This window comes from Sceloporus undulatus, chromosome 5 (genome assembly GCF_019175285.1).
Source record: "Sceloporus undulatus isolate JIND9_A2432 ecotype Alabama chromosome 5, SceUnd_v1.1, whole genome shotgun sequence".
Lineage (NCBI taxonomy): Eukaryota > Metazoa > Chordata > Lepidosauria > Squamata > Phrynosomatidae > Sceloporus > Sceloporus undulatus.
In genome coordinates, this window is record NC_056526.1 from 144737610 (window position 1) to 144758357 (window position 20748).

Consider the following 20748-nt stretch of genomic DNA (forward strand, 5'->3'; position numbering starts at 1 on the left):
TGCCATGCAAACGCTGCTACCTCATTGAGGAGAACAGTTTAAGCAACCATTTGGGTTGCTCCTCACAAGAAAAAATTATAAGTTGGTAGTTTGATCATGAATCCATGCTTTCTACAGCTACTACCAAACCAGTTCTGATATTCATCAGAAGTAGGGTTGCCATAAGCCAGGACCTCCAAACCGGGACAAATGTAGGACAACATTTTCAAATGTAGGACACATTTTTATAAAAAATGGAGGACATGTGAAAAAATTTGATGATTTTTAAAAAATGTTAATCTAAATGCATGTTTCTAAGGCATGATCAAAATGGAGGACATTTTGGCATTATTCCTAGACAGATGGCAGAAATGGACTTCCTTTTCTGGCCAAAAGCGGGATTTTCCCGGCGGCCACCGGGATATGGCATCCCTAATCAGAAGATATGTTTTTTCCAAGAAACAATTATAGTGTTGGGATATTCAGTAATGGAGAACAGATAATCCTCCCCTCCCCCAGTTCAGGACTGGGATAGTAATTCTTAACTTTTCTTACCATAAGGAGACCTTAGGGCTGAAAACTAACATCTTTGCAGCTACTTACATCTACAGTTGTCTCTGATCCCATGAAAAACTAAGCACCTAGTCTGGGGTATTTTCTTCTTCACACAGAGACCTTATGAATATAATGCCTGTTAAATAGCAGTTGGTGCTAAGTGCACCTGAACTATCTAGTTTCTCACACATGGACTGTTTAAACTAATGGTGGCATTTTTGGATTGCCTACTCAAGTTTATCATGAATTATTAAATCCTGATATATTTATAATTAATACCATTTGTGCAAAAGTTTGAGACCTATTTAAAACATTAGAGCACAGAAAAAAACAAGACGAAGCAGGGATTCAGTCTGTCTCATACTACTTCCCTTGCCTTTCTCTCCCTTCCTCCCTCCCTTCTTCTTTTTTTTGAAGCACAAATGTTCTTTACTTCACATATATTCAGCTTTATTAATAACCCCACACTTCTTTTCAGTATGCCAGCTGAACAGGATTATGCAGCTTAGACTGCTGCTATTGTGTGAATGTCATGTAACAATTGGTCTGTTTTCCATTTGTTAGGTTATATGTATTTTATGGACTATTTCTAATTTGTCATATGTATGTTCAAAATACATTAAAAGCTGCTGCTGTAAAGTGGATGAACTTTCAAATTATGTAATAAATAGCTATGCCAATGTTTATGGCACATCTAACGTCCATATATATATATATATATATATATATATATGTATATACTGTATATATATATGAATGTGAAATCACATAAGCATTAGTTATTCTTCACAAAATGAATTAGATAGTTTTCAGAGGGTCTCATGATTTCTAAGATTTATCAGAAGAAGCATTTTTAGTAAGGGAAATTATGATAATAAAATTAAATAAGTTAAATATTGAGTCCTGTGTCTTCACGATCTTTCCAGTGCCATTTATAAATAATTCTATACTGTACTGGGATTTTAAACCATGTGTTTACATGGGCTACTTCTCAGAAGTGCATAAAGCTTTTAAATATGATACCTTAATGTGAAGTTCATTAGTAGATGGATGGAAGATTGTACATGCACTTGGGCTCATGTTGCAGCTGAGCCATAGGTTCATGGGGAAAGGAGTCTTGAGCAAGGCACCCTCTTTGAAACTTTACTATCAACAAGGTGATAGCTGAGACAAAGAGAAATGTTTGCAAAGCAATGTATGTTATCCTTATAACTTTTCATTTCAATTCATGTGGAGAATTATGAGAAAGCCTGTTTGCTCTGTTCTGCCCTGGTATACCTTCAAATAAAACACCTGTAATAATCAGTAGCTAAATTCTTTAAGAGCAGCTGCAGTAGTTCTTTTAATAGCTGGTACTGCCCTGAGACAACCAAAGACTTAAACTTAATTATCTGATAAAGCATGTTACAGCCGATAAGGATTGGCCTGACATTTCTAGAATGTTTGAAGTATGCAGGATGATGCAGCTGGGTTTGTGCTGCATGTCTGAAATACTTTCTGAAATATTTAATGTAGTAGTGTGGCCAAAGGTTCTTAAAACGTTAATTTTAAAAACAGGTAGGGGAAGTGAACTGTGATTTAGGAATATATATGTATATACCCATGCACTAACACACATATATCTTATTTTCATATGTTCATGCTGTATTCACTAGTGCATTTCTTGAATATATAAGTGTTTCTTCTCTGCTTGCAAAAGTGGATGAATGATTTCTCCAGATGTATAGCAGAAAATGTGTGAAACATGTATTCTAAAAGTAGCCTGTTTGTATGGTAATTGCTTTGAATTTTATCTATCTAGCTATCGTAACATTTATATCCCATTTTATATTGTGAGAACTTGGGGCAGTGTATAAGTAATATCAGTTTATACAGTGTTAAAAGTTAAATTTAAAACAATTTAAGAATAAAATAGATTAAGTGTACTAAAACATAGTAAGTGAAGTTATTCTGTTCTCATATATTGGTAGGTATATGTATGTTGCATATGCTTTTGTTAGTTCCCAGTACAATGATTTTTCACTGCTTTGCCTTTTTTTCCACTAGAATCATGATCTAGTTAAAAGAAAAACAAACCTAGATATAATGTTAATTACTTGTTTGGCCCTCAAATGTAATTTTTTTGGTTAGTTTTATTTACGCTCAAGAAAAGGGCTGATTTAGATCAGGCCCATAGTATAGAAGAAGGGGCTTTAACCTATTCTAACTCTCTTCCATCAAATGTATTGTGATATGATGGTTTAAATGATGGGCCTTGCATCATTTCTCTTCTGCTTAAATAACCTCAAAATATTGTATGGTTAAAATGGGAAAGAGAACTATGTTCAGCCCTTGGAGGAGGGAGGGATATAAATGGAAACTAATGGCTGCTCTGGGTTCTCCCCTGATTTATCCTGGAGGGAAGGTTGCCATTGGTACAGGTGGGTGCTTTAGTGATAGTGGATGCTGCAAATATCTCTAGGTGCAAGATTTGGTTAACAGCTGTGACTGAGGTAAAGGGTTCCAGGTCATGCTGCCCCCTCCCCAATGCCTCAGTATTAGTTCAGGTATCAGTTTATCACCCTCAGCAACTACATTCAGAAGAAGAAACCAGAGCCACTTACATGATTAATGACACATTTAGTTTGGCCTATTGCTAACCATGTAGCTTGGAAACAGCTCAGGGACCATGCTTACATTTTATGTGCTACACATAGCATTTTGCAGAATTGTTCTGTTAACTAGTAGACAGTGGAATGGAGTGCAACTCTTGAACTTATGGTACTATGTGTCTTCTCTTTTGAAAACATAATTTGCTGCACCAATATCAAAGACAAGTTGAACTTAAGAGATTTCAAATATTTTCCCTTAACATCTTATTATGGTTGGAAAGACTGGATCATCCATAAACTTCAAGAAATAGTCTGAAATAGTGGAGGTAAGTCTTGGTGTAAATGTTCCCAAATGTTGCAGTACTTGTTAATATCCATTTGATGGCAGATGCTCACCAGCTAGGCATATCAAAGATCTGGTAGCTTCTTTCACTGGCCTCTGCTTTCAAGAAATGTTGCAAAACTAACTTTTTTGGTCATGTACTAATTGTCTGTGAAGAGTATACTTTCTTTATAATTCAGGTTGAAGCTCTTAATAATTCAAATTGCAAATAACAAGGCTGTTGCTTTTACATAGATGTTACAACAACATTCCCTTAGTCCTGTATCCATTATCTTGGTATACACAGAAATTGGGGCATCCTATTTAGTACAGAGATGACCATTTTCTCTTAGGCCAAGAAGTAGGGTTGTTTCCCCTCTGTGTCCTTTATAAGCCTCAGCTCTATATAGTATCTCTTGATCTGCTCTACATTGTATCTCCAAACCTCCATTAACAAACATATGTTTGACATCATGCATTTACCTTCATAGCTACTTTCACTGAAAAGTTAATTTAAAAAATCAAAATTAAATCAGACAATAAATAGACAATAGATTGCCTAATGACATGCCATACCAATCATTTGCTATGTGTGTGGATGCTGAAAAGTACACATCTTTGTATTTGTTGTTCCAGTGTTTGTATTTGTACATATGTCATTATATGGTTCGGCCTGAAAATGTGTTAACCCTTTGTGCAATGACAGTGGAACCAAAGGATTTTTTTTAAAAAAGGAGCAATAGAGAAATCTCAAGTTGTTAGAAAGTAGAATTGAAGTATGTGTTCTAAACATTAAAAAGAAAATAAAATCAATATAAAATTTCACAATATCATGTCATGATTAAGTTTAGAGAAGTTGCAAAAATGAAAGAAAATGTAGATAAATTTGATAGTGCTGCTGGATTAGTCTCATGGTATTTTTTCAGAACCTTTTCTGGATCATTAAATTTTCTTTGTTGATTTTTACTGTCATGTATGATTCTTTTCCTGTGTCTCAGTTTCATCTTTTCCAGATTAATTTGTGCTAATATAAACCATATTCTGAATTTAGGACTGTGTTGATGTTTTTAAAGGGTGCTCACAAAGTTTAGATCTGTCTGTGGAACTTCATTAATTTCTTATGCCCACTGATATTATCTATAAAATGTGTTTCCTTTATTATCCTTTCATTTATTTCTTATTAGGTAGGAGTTTATAGATGTTGTATTTAGTTCAGTCTTTATACTTCTAAGGAAATAATTATAGTTTGAATGCTATCCTTTTAAGTTATTGAGAACTAGATCCAGATTTAGCTAGAGTTTGAGCAGACTCATTGAAATCTGCCTTAACATGTCCTAATGTGTCAATCATGGCAAAGTTTGAATCTGTCCCTAATTTTCTCACTAGAGTCCAAATGGCTGCCTCTGTTAATATTCTGTAAGCAAGCAGTGGTTCAATGTCTATGTATATCAGATCTGTCGAACATGAATAAGATATTTCTTACTGTATAATATGGCATCATGTTAATTAAATACTAAAAAATACTAATTTCTTCCTGGCTTACATTACCAAAATACTTTGTTAATGTATTTCATACTAATGTAACTGAAGACGCTTATGCTATCTTCACTCAAAAATCCTTGTCAAAACCTTAACTTACAATTTGACTTTGATTTTAAAGCTTGGCTATTTTAGTTGTAAGCAATTTTTTTTTAATGTCACCTGCTTCAACAGTGTATGTGTTAGTGATACTGTATGGGTGGGCCAATAGCTATTTGATTGGCAGGGACAGTCTGTCGACATAGTCATTTATAATTCCGGTCTATGCTAGGAGAGCTTGCACTTCACTAAGCAGCAGACAGGTCAAGACACTTAGTAGTAGAGATTGAGAAGACTGAGACAAAGATAAAGCAGGCTGTGGAAAACTGAGTACCTATTTTAAAATCCTCAGTTGTACACAATACTAAGTTGTTTGAAGTTTTTTTAGTAATGTTATTTTCTTGCAAATAATATTGAACTGAGAGAACGATACAATGTCAAAACAAGGGAAAGCATCTGTGAATCATGGCTTGGTTCCTGTTGATCTTCCAAGTACGAAAGAGCCTTTGCCTCACCAAACTGTGATGAAGATATTTAGTATCAGCATCATTGCCCAAGGCCTTCCTTTCTGTCGTAGACGGGTAAGTATTTTTTAGGGTTTTTTTTTATTGTTTTGTGAAGGCCTATGTATATGAATTTGCATGTTGTGTCTTAGTTATGTCTTAATTATGGTGGTTTTGGTCCAGAAAAAATAGATGATTTGATTAATTTGAAATAATAAATCCCATTTATATATGCATACCGTCATAATGTTTAACCCTGTAGTATATCTGTTTTTGTTAATCAGTCATCTAATTCTGTTGAGGAACATAGGAGCATATGTTTCTCAGATAATACAAATGTTAATTTTTTGAATTCCCTAAATGTAAAGAATAATACTTGTAAGAAAATTACATTTACCTTAATTGTATTACAGGACAGTATTGGCCTCTCTGTTAGTAGAACTGAGCTCATACTCTGAAATTAGTACTCTTTAAATATATTTCTGTGATTTTCAGCACTATTACAAAAATGTTCAAATGTCCCAGCATCCATCTTTCCTTTTCCTCATTTCTCCATATTACAATTTTAGGATTACTGTGTGATATGCAGATTATGACTGAGAAATGTTTTATGTTCAATAAGAGTTTCTTCTAAGCAAATCTGTGTGGGTTAACAACTTTGATACAGAGTTACTAAAATCCCATATGGTTTAATGATTTTACATTTAGTAAAATAGTAAATTGATTTTTGATAGTAAGAGCTTAATTTAAATATGATTTTGCTTATCTTTTTCCCATAGTAATCTTTTAGTTTTTAGAGTCATTGACAGCTAGTAAATCAAGTATAGGTTTGTAGGAAGCCTGCATTATGAAATTAGCTAAGCATGTTAAGTTTGAATGATTTACCTTTTTTGTATTTTTGTCATGGGTGTCAAAATGAGATCTCTATTTCCAAGAGGTCACTTTGGCTTCAGCCACTTGTGTATCTTATATCTGTGTATTGTGGTGTAATATTCATAATTAACAGTGAAGTTCAGTAAGCATTTCTGAAGATTTCTGCTTTATTTATGAAGTTTTTATTTTGTAAAATTTTGATTTTTCTTGAATAAATGTCACCTGCTAAACAGCTTGGAAGCACACTGAAGTTCTTGAAATGACTACTATTTAAAACTTCTGATAATGTAAACTTAATTGAAGCTGACTTTCTCTTTGTTTGAACTCAATAATGTAGGACTCAAATGTGTAGAATAATCCTTGTGAGTAAAAATGTTTTTGTTATGACATCTCACAGTTCATGTCTTACGTGTCTCTAGTGCTAGTTATATTCAGCTTCTGTTGAGCACATTACTATAAATGGTCACAGAACACAACAGTTAACCTGTAATTTTTTATTACTTTTGTCAAGGGACAAAGTGGGATTTCAGGGCTAGATACCAGTTTCCTTACAATAAAATTATGGATTCATTAAAAAATAATATTGTAATGTATGAAAAATATGTTCAACCTGAAAATTATTTTCATCACTCTTCGTAGAAGCTTCTGTGGCTGCTTCACAACTTACTGGTAACTAAATGAAATTCAAGTTAGAAAAAATTTATGAAGAAATCTGTGTAACTGTAATAATTTAACTTTAGTAAATATCAATGTTCCTTTCACATGAAGTTTAAATCATGCAATCCATGCTTGAAAAACCAATTTATTTTTTCTTGTTAATTATGCTGTTGGAAAACATCCACAGAGATGGCCCATTTCACTTTAGTGAAACAGTTTTAAAACAGGCTTTCTTGATTCATGCTTAACCAAGCTATGATAGTGGCAGACTTCATGACAGTGTTATGTGTCTGTCACAGGGTGCAGTCTTATGAGCATAGTTCAGTGCATTTGGAAGTAATGTCTTTTCTCTCAGATTACTGGTAAACTTCAGATTACTTTAATTTTCAGGTATCTAGCCTGCCACTCTATCACTCTAAGCATATAGTAGAATGTATATGCTTATTCAATAGTTCTTTAGATAGGTGTACATAAACTTACACTGCCTCACATTCTCTTTTTTTTTGTTGCAGGTTGATCTTGAATGTATAACAGAAAACTTTGATCTGACTACTGTGTTTACATTCTCCTTATTTAAAATAATAGTAATACAGTAACAATAATCCATAAAATTGTAAGATTGGGACTTGACTAGTGCAGTGCAGCTACTGTATCTACACTATGTGAAGACACTAATCTTTATTATACCCAGCATTTAATACTAATGTAGGACTGAAACAGATGGCCCTGAAAGTCCAGCTCTGCGCCAGCTTGGTAGTGTGACATTTAGACGCACCATGCCCCCAAGCTGGACAGAAGCTGCACCAGTGATTACACGCCAGCCGGTTTCTATTCACCTTGAGGGCATGTCATTTAGACATCACTTACACTGGAGCCAGTGAAAAGTCAGCTCCAGCAGCAAAAGGGTGGCTTTTTTCTACTCCTGTTTGGGGTGGAAGCTGGCCAGATTGGGGCCGCAGCATGAGATTGCCACAGCCCCCACCTGGCTTTCTCAGGGATGGCTTGAAGCAAGCCCCTTCAGTGCTGTCTGTTTCAGCCCTCAATCAAGATTCCATTTTATTTGTATCTCTCCTTGAGATCATAAATGATTACTAAATGATTAAATTAATTGATGTTTTTGCACAGACATCTAGAAAAGGTTTGCTGTTTCACCCTTTGACTAGTAGTCTCTACATTTTTGGAAAATAGCTTTTTGAAATCTGTTTTATTTTAAAAATGGCTTCTGGTTTGACTAAAACTAGTTTACAGTATAGTGTTGGTTCTCTGATTTTGTCCATGAGTACTCATTTATTATGAGAAACATATACAACTTTGTTCATGTGTCTAGCATAAATAAGCATTCTTTGCTTTGTGATATCCTGTATCCTAGCCCTTTTCCAACCTTTTCACCCTGAAGAAACACTTGAAGAATTTTTAGGCTTCAGGGAACTGCTGTGTAAAAAATATTATTATCAAAAATCAATGATAAAAAAGTCTCTTCCCCCCGCCCACCATTTTTTATGGAACTCCTAACAATATTTTGCAGCACCCTAGGGTCCTTGGGAACCCTGGCTGCGCAAGCCTACCATATGCTAATAACAAACTCATTGTCTGAGATAGGATTCTTACACAGACATCATACATGGGGACAAGGGCACTAGCAGAAGCCTATGGAACATTAAAATTTATAAGATTACAAAAGTATTTTAGGAAAAAAGGGGGACCAGAATTGACCAATGAAGACTGAGCATGCTCAGAGCACACAGAATATTGTCAGTTTGAGGAGTGGAAAGAAAACTAGGAGGGAGATGGGATGAGTGTTGCTTGTTGTAACTCTGAAAAGGCATTACAATGTTTTCATAACATTGAATTAAATACCATATTTCATTTTTGTGAGGGAAAATATTTGCTGATATTTGGGGATGCTATTCAGCTTTGTATTTGGTATTGGGTCACAAAACTATGAAGTTCATGGGGTTGCCATAAGTTGACAGGTGACTTGTAGGCACATGCACACAATTGCAATTACATATTGGGTCATATATATTTTATTGCAATCTGGAAATATTAAAATATATGGCAACATTCAAATCTTAATTGCAGAGACATGAGTTAAATTCAACATTTGTTCTGCCCAGAGTAGGCCCAGTCAAATGAACTGGAAACAAATTAGATGTTCCTAACGAGTCTTCCTCATTTCAATGGGCTGCCTTTAGTTAGTACTAACATTGATTTTACATATAAACTAAATGGACAATGTTGTCCCCAGAAACAAACAACCCACTTCTCTGAAGTCTTGCAGGAATCCCTTCTTTCTCTGTTTCTGAAGCAGATATTTTGATTATTGCCATCTGCTTATACTAAACCATCCTCCAGTCAATGGAAGATCTTTAAAGGTAATGTAACAGGGTGACCTTGGGAAAGTCACATGCTCTCAGCCTCAGGGAAGGCAATGACAAACCTATTCTAAACATATCTTGCCAAGAAAACCCCGCAATAGATTTGTCTTAGGGTTTCCATAAATTGAAATTATTAGAAGATGCACAACACACATACGCATATGGCAGAGTGGAAGCTGCTGAGGGAGAAAATACTCAACTGCAAACTATGACTACTAAAGCAAATGCTGATTTGGAATTTGAACCAGGTTGCCCCCTCCATAAGGGATCATGTTGTTATAATGCTTATCAATGAATGCATTTTAGATTGTTCTATTAATGTTGATAGTGGATTGCAATGTATGTCACTCAGATGAATCTGCACTGAATAGCAGACATTCCTCAGAGACAGATTGCTATTAATAACACTCCAATACGTTGTCTTCTCATGATAATGCCAACAGGTGACAAGAATGCAAGCAGCCTTGGCTATTTGCTTGAGCACAACTGCATTCCATATACATTTTTCTCATTGTTTCAAAGCAGTCCATTTTGAGAGAGTCTCCTGCTCCATTTGGCATTTGAACAGAAATAGTCTCCTCCCATTTGGATGTGGTACTAATGATATTTTTTTTACATTTTCATTTTGCTTTTTAAAAAAGAAGTCTCATGTAATCTTTATACTTTCCCTCACCTTAAACTGCATGCTTGGGTTAGTTGTTTTTTTTTTAATTCTTTATGCTTTGAAATTGTGCCTTTGCATTGCTATACATTTAATATCTCTCATAGGGTTAGTAGCCAGTTTCTGGGATGGTGAAGTGTTCAGCTACTGAGCCACATATTCAGATTTTGCAGACATAGAGCACAAAAAGATTAACTGCCTTTGCACATTTTTCAGTATGAATGAAAATAGAAGGAAATATTTAAACTTACTAAAACATTTATATTCTACCCTTTTTACTTCTCTAAAGCTAGGAAAATCTATATCTAAGTAAAATTTATTTGCTGATTTGAGAAATCTAACCCTGATGCCCATATAACAGCTTTGTCAATTCTTTCTTCTGTTAAATACAACAGCAGTATTTGTCAAAATTGTACTTCAGACAGTTCCTATGTACTTACCTTGTTTATGTTGTTGCAAAGCTTTCATCATTTGTGTGATTTTTCTTCATCTATATATAACTGACGCCAATTACTGTCAGGTTACATCTTCTAGGTTTTATTTATTTAGGCCTGTAAATTTACTATTAACACATTTGTGATTCCATCTTTCCTGTGCAAGAAATTAAATTAGATCATAAAATACAATGTGTGCACAGAATAAAAGTGCTGAATAGTGATGTTAAATGACTTGAAGTATAAAATATAAATTACAGACATTAGCATTAAAAGCACATACAGCCATGAAACCCTTATATTTGAAGATCACTTGCAGTGAGAAAATATACCATTGCATTGGCTACTACTTTCTTCTCTGTAGTTGCAATTAAAATTTTATGTATAAGCTAAATATCTCTTTGCTCCCTTTTATAACATATTGTGAATGTTAATGTATACTTATAAAGTTGTCAAGATTGTGTGTGTATAATTTGCCCCCCCCTTTTTTTGGGGGGGGCAGAAATCTATATTGACTTGTGTATATGGGCGGTAAGAGAGGTATGTGTATTACCTCTGGATATATTGAAAATCTATATTGAATTGACATTGATTGAGTAATCAAACAACATATTGATATGATAGCATGGCATGTTTAGTTATTTAGGAAACTAACGGTTTTCAGTTTTGTTTCTTTGAGGGACTGGAAGATAGTTTTGCTTGAAATTAAAACTTGAATAGGACATGAAGCCTAGAGGCTAGAAGCAGTATCAGACCCATGAGCTCACAGATTTGTTTCCATGCTAAGTGCCCTCTGTTTGGCAGCCATAAAGTTGAGTATGACAGTGACATTCTCTTATTTATTTATTGGTTACCCTTTTGCCCAACTCTTTGACCAAAAAGATCTTAGCGTAGTGTACAAAAACTGATAACAAGACAGCCCATGCTCTGAGAGCTTTAGCAAGTGAGATATCTGCTCTATAGTTGTGATGTATTTTGGGAGCTTTTAGTCTCAAATGTAATAAACAAACAAACAAACAAATAAATAAATACAAATAAATTAGAATAGAGGTGGCTTACAAACACAATAAAATAAACACCGCTGTCCACACCGCTACCTACATAAAATACAATACTATACATTACAATACAAATAATTCCCTCCTTCCCCCTTCATTACATATATAACAAAATATCCAAATGTAACAATGATAAAATATAAAATAAATCATTAAAACCATTCGTTAAAGCACTCAAGAGAGGAAGAAGCGAAGATGTTGGATAACCAGTAGGGAGTGATCAAAATGATGGTCAAATATCAGTGGGGCGACCGAGTGTATTAGTCAGGGAACGCCTGTTGGAAGAGATCCATCTTGATGGCCTTTTAAAAGGCGTCAAGTGTAGTAATGTGTCGGATCGCTTCTGACAGGCCGTTCCATAGCTTGGGAGTGGCAGATGAAAAGGCTTTCTGGGTAACCTCAGTCAGCCTAATCATCTTTGGCTGCAGTATGTTTTTCCCAGAGAACCTAAGTGTGCAGGGTGGATCATATGGAAAAAGGCGATACCGCAAGTTCATTTCATTTGAAATGTTCATTTGATGATGACAACAAGATTTTCTATCATTGATGGTAGAGTTGGTGGCAAGCAAAAGTGTTGCTCTGTTCTTAGACTAAATAAAGTTTGTGTGTATCTACTTGTAGGTACGTAAATATACTGAAGCCACCAGATCCTGCCTGATCTTGGAAGCCTAAACAGGATTAGGCCTGGTTATTACTTGGATGGGAGATGGCCAACAAATGCTAGGTGCTGTAGGCTACATTTCAGAGAAGGAACTGGCAAAACCACTTCTGAGTATTCCTTGCTGAAGAAAACTCTTTGAAATTCATGAGGTCACTAAAAGTCATTAGACAACTTGAAGAGGTGCACACACACACTTATTTGTAATATAGGCAAGTATTGGATAAATAAGTGACAGACATACAAATCTGAGGAAAAGCCTAGTGGAATTGGAGTTAGGACAAAACAACATTAAATGTTTAATTTGACTAAATTCTGTTAATTCATCTTGTACTACTTTCTAAAACAGAAATCTGTTTGTGATTTAAGGCTTAAGCAAGTTTAATATTAAACTCAAGAAGTATGTGACAAACAGTCACATATAAGCAAAAGCAGACTGAACCTTCAGATTTGCAGATGTATTTAAAAAAACTAGAACCTCAAAACAAGATAATTGAAAAATGTGAATACATGTGCTTATATGGTGGAGTGGACAGTGACTTTCAGTAAATGAGGACGTGAAGGGACTGATCACCCAACCATTCACAACATTTAAAAAAAAAGTGAAGAAATGGATGCACAGGGTTTTGGATGACTAGGAAGGATGTGATACAGATTTAAGGAGAAAGTGGGACGGGAGGAATGGGGCTGTATAAAATGAGCACAGCTGTACAGAGAGGAACTATACAGCAGTTTGTGTTTACTCTATATTTGTTCTGCATTATTGATATTTATGTAAGGTTCTGCACTTCTAGGATTCAAGTGTTGTATAGTGGCTAATATTAAAGTAATGACTGCAGGATATTATTCACATTATGTATGCAACTTGGAGTTCACATGAAATAGTGGTTTGGGATTGAGTATTCTAAGCTTTTATTGTCTCACTTTGTTTTTGGAAATGCAGACAAATGTACAGAGTGTAAAACTTTGGTGGAAAAATTCCTCAAAAGTGTTGTGTATCTTGTCAGCAGGCACAACTTCAAAGTAGCAAGAAAATGAGGACATCAGTCATGAGAAAATATTATGTGGAACTAATAGCCACTAAAGTGTTTCTATGAGAAGAAAATATGATAATATGTACAGTGTGCTAACAGAAAGATCAGAGTGTTTATTAGTTGTGATTATAACCCATCTGTTCAATATCTTCAAACTGAAGATGAAAACTGTTTTCCTTTTTGAAAAATACAGATTACAAATACTGAATGTGCTAGTAAAAAGTTTCTTATGTATATACAAAGCAAAGATTTTATTCTGTGTGTGTGAGGAGGAGTATGTGTGTATCTCTGGATATAGATTATACTGTACGAAGCTCCAAGAGCAATCATTTAAATCCTGGAAAATTTACAGCAGACACTCATTTTTGAAAGTTTCAGAATAGACTAAGGAATTCCTGGATTAATTAATGCTTGATATTATGCTGCAACGTGTGTGTGTGTGTGTGTGTGTGTGTGTGTGTGTGTTGAAAAAAATGTTCACCACTTATGTCTGCATTGCATGGTTTTCTTCAGAGCATACCTTCTCGCTTTTTGTCTTAGGTAAGAACTATTTGTGTTTTCTGTTTGGAACAAAGAAGGTTTTTTCATGTATCCTTCCTCAGCAATGATTTCTGTGGTATGAATATTTATATTTAGCATTAGAGTTACCATGTTTTTAATTACATTTTGAATTGGAAAATACATCTTTCAAAAAATAATAATAATACGAGCTTCACTATTCATCATTTACCACAAAGCTTCTAAAATGGAAATGACAAACGGAAAACTCACCAAGCCCCCTGAAAGAATTATATTTTGCATAATACCATGACCCATTTTTTAAAAAAGATGCAGTGGAGGGCAGGGGATGGGAACTCTTATTTCTCTTCTGCTGGGTCTGTGCCATACCAGTTGGTCACTTAGAAGGAAAAAGGATAGCACTATTTAAATATGTGAAGGTATGTCATGTTGAGGATGGAACAAGCTTGTTTCCTAGGACATGGAGCAATGGATGCAAACTGCAGGAAAAGAAATTCCACCTAAACATTAGGAAGAACCTCCTGACAGTGAGAGCTGTTTGATAGTGGAACACACTCCCTCGGAGAGTAATGGAGTCTCCTTTGTATGGAAGTTTTTAAACAGAGATTGGATGGTCATCTGTCAGGGGTGCTTTGATTGTGTATTCCTGCAGAGCAGGGGGTTGGACTGGATGGCCCTTGAAGTCTCTTCCAACTCTAAAGAAGAAGTGTTCTGAGGATGGTGAGGATGGTCTTGGCAGTGAGGACAAGAGTGATATAGATAAGCAGAGGGAGTGAGACCTCTCCCAAGTATTTGGTTTTTATAGGAATGAGAAGAGGTTTACTGGCTTAAAGATTCACCTCATGTTTTGAAAAAGGTTTGAATTTCAGAATGTGAATCATAATTCTAAAAATTTCTGCAACATCTCTTGTTTACTGTATATACTCACGTATAGGTCTAGAAATTTTAGTGAAAAAATTGATCCAAAAAACCCAAGTCAATCTATCCTAGGGTCAATGTAAGAACTATGCTTCAACTCTTATATAAAAAGGAATCATCTCCTGGTGAAAGGCAAGAGTATAATCTGACCTGAAAGTACTGACTTCTCTCTGCATTCTGATCCATCTAACATTCAGTGTGAGAACAAACAGTACAGTGGTACCTCGGGTTACGAAATTAATTCGTTCCGCGGCTAATTTCGTAACCCGAAAAACCTTCGTAACCTGAATTGCCATAGGCGCTAATGGAAAAAAAGCCGCGGCTCTGCCGCGGCTCCATTGAAAATAGCGCCGAGGTTTTTTCGTAACCCGAAAAAACCTTCGTAAGCCGAAACAATAAATCCCTATGGGATTTTTTCGTATCCCGAAAAATTCGTAAGCTGGGTAATTCGTATCCCGGGGTACCACTGTATGTCTCCTGGAATTTTGGAAGTTATTTTGCATTGTTTTTAATCGCTATACCCTTTATATCCTTTGCTTCATCCTTTACATCCTTTGTTACATGCCCCTAAATTTTACCCTTGACTTATCTATGAGTCATATTAAAATCCATAATTTTGGCCTCAAAACCTGCCATTAATTTATACAGCACATGCGGTCGACCTATAGTCAAGTATATATGATAAAAGTCTTTGTTAGATCATCTTTTCACTAAAGATATCATAAACTTTGGTAAACATCAATTATTTTTCTATTGCAGGATACCTCTGAGACTTCATTGGACAACTAAATGTACATTGATTCATTCCCTACCTTGAAAATCTTTGGAGTTTCTTTGAACATAGAGAGTACATTATTCATGCTAAAAAAAAGTAAGCAGCTATTATTTGTAATTTAGAAAAAACTGAATTGTAAGAAATAGGACTAAGAGAATGACAACTTAGTCTGACCATCCAGATTAGGAAATAAATGGTCATTTGGATATTACTGTACACACAAACCCAACTTTTTCTTCAATTGGAAGCTGCTTTAGACCAAGTGATTTAAGGGGTTCCCTTCAGTTAACATTGTTACCATATCCATTTGCATCATATCACTTAATTTAGTAAGCCAGTTATCAGTGTTTGGTGTGGTTTTCTTCCAAACTCTAGCATGCACCACTCACACTGTTAATATCATGTATAGCATTCTCCCCCCCCCCCTTCTCCACTCCATTTGATCTTCTGTCATATTAAGTAGATACATCTCAGGTTTCATTTCCATGTTCTTTCTCAGTATTTTATCTGTTGTGCCATGTATTTTCCCTCAATATTTCCTGGCTTGTTCACATGTCCACTATGCATGATATAAGGTTCAATTATCACACCTTGAGTCCCTGTATCGGGAGAAAGGCAGGATATCAGAAAATAACAACAATAACAACCATCTCCACATTTCCAGCTTTGTTCATCACTGTTTTTATATATCTTGCTGGGCCCTATCTTTCAAAGAGTCAGTGTCTAGGCTTTGACTCCAGCAATGCTGCAGCTGCTGCTGTTTCCAGTACTGCTCAAAATTATTAAACAAGCTTGGCCCAAGCTTGCCTCTGTTCAGTCAATCTCCAAGCACTTAGAAGGCCTTTATAGGGTACAACTGGGGTGGTACCTTCTTTCTCCTTATCAGTCAGGTGATACATTCTATTGTAGTTGAGACAGCCTAATCGAAATTGACTAGAAAGTTAGAGGCACCTCCCAGGACAAAGTGGATCACTGCCTCGGTCTCTTCATTAGGAAGTTGTATTCTTCTGCTGCTGTGGCTATCAGGATAGTTAACTACCAAACGTGCACAGCAGGGTACCAACATTTGTTGTGAGAAAAGATTGCATCCTTCATCCCTTGCCTACAAGGAGACCACAAGAACGTTACCATATTTTTTCAGGAAGAAGCTCATTGTCTAGACAAATAAATGTAGCCAAACATGGGACAGACTGTGCTGCCAAGACTTCAAAAAATAAAAGTTTTTGACCATGTGGCAGGCACATGGGACTTTTTCTCTTCTCATTTTTACACTGTAAATACATGCTTTCCAGTATTTTGTTTTGTTCTTGCCAAGGGAATGGTCACATCTGTCGGCCTCCATAGGTACACTTGGCTTCAGCCTTAACGATTAACTGAGGATGACCAGAAGTGGATTCAAGATGTCCCCTTTGATAGGGATGACCTGTTTAATTCCTAAACAGAGAAGGCAATGAACATGCTTTTCAAAACTTGTGCTACAGCAGAAACAAAAGGGCTTTGAACCATTAAAGTTCTTGCTAATTTTTTAAAAATACTCATATTTCTCAACTTTCCCTTTGACATCCCTACACACAAAGTTTATTTTCTTCCGCTCTTAGAATAGCTTCATTTTCAGTTTTCTCTCTAATGGCTGCTATAGCAGCTGTATTTTACTAGGCATGTTTACCATTCATCCTCTTACTCAGTTGCTTTGACCCTCTATGGGACTCTCAGTCCATGGGCTTAATCACATCATTGCTGGTGTACTGAACCTTGTGATGGTGGATGTCTGCTTGTTACCTTTTATTCAGAATATTGTTTCACCTACCAGAACTGATGTGCACGATAGCAACAGATGCATCCATTACATGCTGGCGAGCCCACTGTGGAGACATAACTGTCCATGGTCATTGGTCTGATCAGGATTCCCAACTGCATATCAGTGCATTGGAACTTCTAGCAGTTATCAAGGCTATCTGAGCATTCCAAAGAAAACTTAAGATGCAAGACAACATTATGGTCATTTGTTACTTGAACAAACTGGGAAAGAGGGACCCATTCATCCACTCTTCTTAAGATGGCAACAGATCTATGGATGTGGTGCAGCACATAGAAGATAACACCTGATAGTGATTCATTTAACAGGTGTGGACAATTTTTTGCTGATTTCCTCGGTCAGACTCAGAAATTACACCATGAGTGGACATTATCAGCGTTCTTATTACTCCAGATACCAGTCACCTCTTCCACCCTGTATTGCCACCAGACAGTGTCTTTGTTTTAGCCTACCATCCTACCTGGCTACATCCTTGTCATTCACAACCTGCCTTTTATCATCCACCATCCAGCAAATGGAAATAAATGTTGAAATCTCTGGACACTCACTATTACTCAACTAAATTATGTGATGCAGTTTGCCCATCTCCATCCATCTGGCATCCTCAAGTATACGCCCCCTCCCGTCAGATGTGAAATGCTATGTTGGGCTCACCATTCAAGTTAGGTGGTCTCAACAAAAGTGACATTTTCACACCAATGACCTGAAAATGATAGAAGTGGTCAAGTTCTTCCACATGTTTGAGACCTCGATCGTCCATACTAGTGCAAGTGTTGTCTGACAACATTGCTACAGTGTATTAACAAATGGGGGGGGCACCTGATCCCCAATTCTGGACAGTTTGGCACTCCACTTGTGGGACTGATGCATACCCTGCTCCATAGCTCTGGTTGCTAGCACATCCCAGGTCAAGACAACAGATTGGCAGGTCCTTTGAGTCGAACAACAGTACAATTCTCCAACAGGTTGCTTGACCTGATTGTATACTGCTGGGGGCTCCCCATGAATAACATGTTCACTTCCATGAGGAACCACAAGTGCAACTATATTTGCACTAGAGGAGGCCAGGGCACCAGCTTGCTGGGCAACACCTTTCTCAGAAACTAGAAGAGTACATTGACTTATTAGTTTTCCTCACTCCCTGTACTCACCAGAGTGCTGGGCAAGGTGCAAGAGAACAGATTGTATCTTAGTAGCATCATGGTTGCCAAAACAGCCCTGGTTTGCATACCTTCTCAAAAAGTCTCACTGGGACATCCTTTGGCTCCCTTGTTCACCTACTTTGCTCGGCCAGGTGGCTGACAAAGTCAGACACTTGGACATCAAGATGCTTCACCTGACAGCATGGTGCTTTCACTGTGCCTAGATGATCATCTCTGGTCCTTTCTCCAGGCATCACAAAGCCTCTCAACATATCATTCCCATGCTCTCAAGTGACACTGCTTTTTTAGCCTCACTCTGGCTGAAGGTTTTCTTTCCTTACAAACTGAAGAATGCATAGCAATGGCCTTTTTTGCTACATTTCAGTTGTGTGCCCCTTGCACAGATTACCACGCAAAGAACTACAGTTAGAGATAAGCAACCTTTCCTGTTTGAGACATCTTATCAGGCTCACATGCTCCTGCTTCTGTTCCTCTCACCTATTATGACCACACTTCTTTTCTTTTCTTCTGGGGATTGACGGGATCTTTCTTTCTATAGAACTTGCAAGGTCACTTTCTGAGAATTGAGCCTGTTGTCATGATTACTGTTTCTCTTAATTCCTATGTTTAGGGACTGTCCTATTCTCTCTGTGTGTACCTCAGAAGAATCTGCTCCACTTAAAAAAAATAAAGCTTCATCCTCCCAGATTAATTGAAGCCTTAGGCTGCTGCACCATCTCTTCCAGCATGACAACCAGTTTGCACTTAGTGCAGGTATTGTCATTCAGATCCTCTGCCAAGAAAACAGACATGGCACAGATGTTGCAGGTTACTGCAACAATGTCAACATTCATGTTTGTCATCTTATAAATATGGTGGTACAGATGTACAGGCCTCCTCCTCCTCAAAGTCCCCCATGGGATGATCCAAAGCTGAGGCAGAGCTTGTGACTGCTAGCTCTGCCCAACTAAGTCAATGACTCATCAGAAGCCCTGCCTTTGGGAGAGCACACAGTCCAAAAACAAACACCCACACAACCCTCCAAACAGTGCAACCAAATAATCAAGCCTAACCCCAAAACACAAGCTCATTTAATATCTGTTCAGACAGAGAGCTCCAGATACTGAGGCAGCAGCTATATAGAGCTAGTATCTGTGTCCAGCCTAACTATTGACTCACCAGAAGGTCTTCCCCTTTAGACTGTGTGCTCAGGGAGAGCCTCCAAAGGGTATAGCCAAATAATCAATCCTCACTTCAAAACACAAGTTCGCCTTCTATCTCCCAGAGACTGAGCTTCAGGGACTGAGGGGGCGGCTATATGGATCTAATATTTGCCCCAGACCAAGTCATCAATTCAGCAGAAGTCTTGTCAGACTGTACAGACTATACTGTATAGTCCTCAGACTATACAAGGAGAGCACACAGTTATAAAATAAACAGAAAAACCCACACAAGCCTGCAAACAGAGCAGTCAAATAATCAGCCCTGTCCCCCAAACCTAAGCTTACCTTTTTCTTCTGTTTTGGAAAAGGTTGAGCAGGGAAAAGGATGCTCTCCAGGGCAGCTTGTGGCCCATTTTGCCTTCATGTTACCCATCCCTGTGATACACAGGCATGCACCACTACCCCACATGTTTGACTTAATAAAGAACATCAACATGCTGTAAAAAATATCCAGGTGTATCTGTGCCCTCCAAACAGCAAGATATGACAACATCCAAGATCTAGAAAAGAGCAATAATTTTATTGGGCCAACCAACAATGCAATATTGCAGTCTTTTGAAGCTCATCAGGCAGAGGTGTTAAAAATGATACAGGAGGGGAAAGTGTTAAGAGTTACAGGCCTACATTTTCTCAAGTTGTTGTTTTTGTTGTCTGTTAAGATGATCTGGAGGGATATTAGTGAAGGCCGAGGTCGTTCTCCTCTTTGACTATGTGGGCACTGTGAAACAAAGAGTTGTAAAATCCAGCCATTAAAATGTCAATTCCATCAGCAACAGAAAAAGTAACTTCTCTTGAAATCTAGGCTGTTTCTGTCCTGTATGAAGCTACTTGCCCCTTTCTTAGAGAACACTGAATCTCTCAAGAACCCTCTGTAGTGGTGCATTTGGAAAAACTTTCAGGTGCTGTTTGATAAATGTAGCAAATGTAGCCCCATTGAAAACTTTTACTTTTGTTGGAAATCTGAGTTAAGTCCCATTCCTTTGTGCCCTCTTCTTTAGGATTCCCATGTTGTGGCTAAAATGTGATAGTCTCAAAAAAAAAAAAAAAAAAAAAAACATATCCAGGGATAATTAT

General features: G+C 36.8%; 1 protein-coding gene across 2 annotated transcripts in view; it reads left to right on the forward strand.

Moving 5' to 3' along the window:
• The window catches only part of FBXW7 (F-box and WD repeat domain containing 7), a 172777-nt gene that overhangs the window by 70075 nt on the left and 81954 nt on the right, over nucleotides 1-20748 (forward strand). Inside the window, exon 1 of one of the 2 annotated variants that reach the window (XM_042468096.1) lies at nucleotides 5325-5606. The exons of the other annotated variant lie outside the window; for it this stretch is intronic. Within the exon in view, the coding sequence (XP_042324030.1) occupies nucleotides 5460-5606 (147 nt within the window). The 5' untranslated portion in view covers nucleotides 5325-5459. Of the gene's footprint in view, nucleotides 1-5324; nucleotides 5607-20748 lie in introns of those variants that run through there. 2 annotated transcript variants of the gene reach the window in all.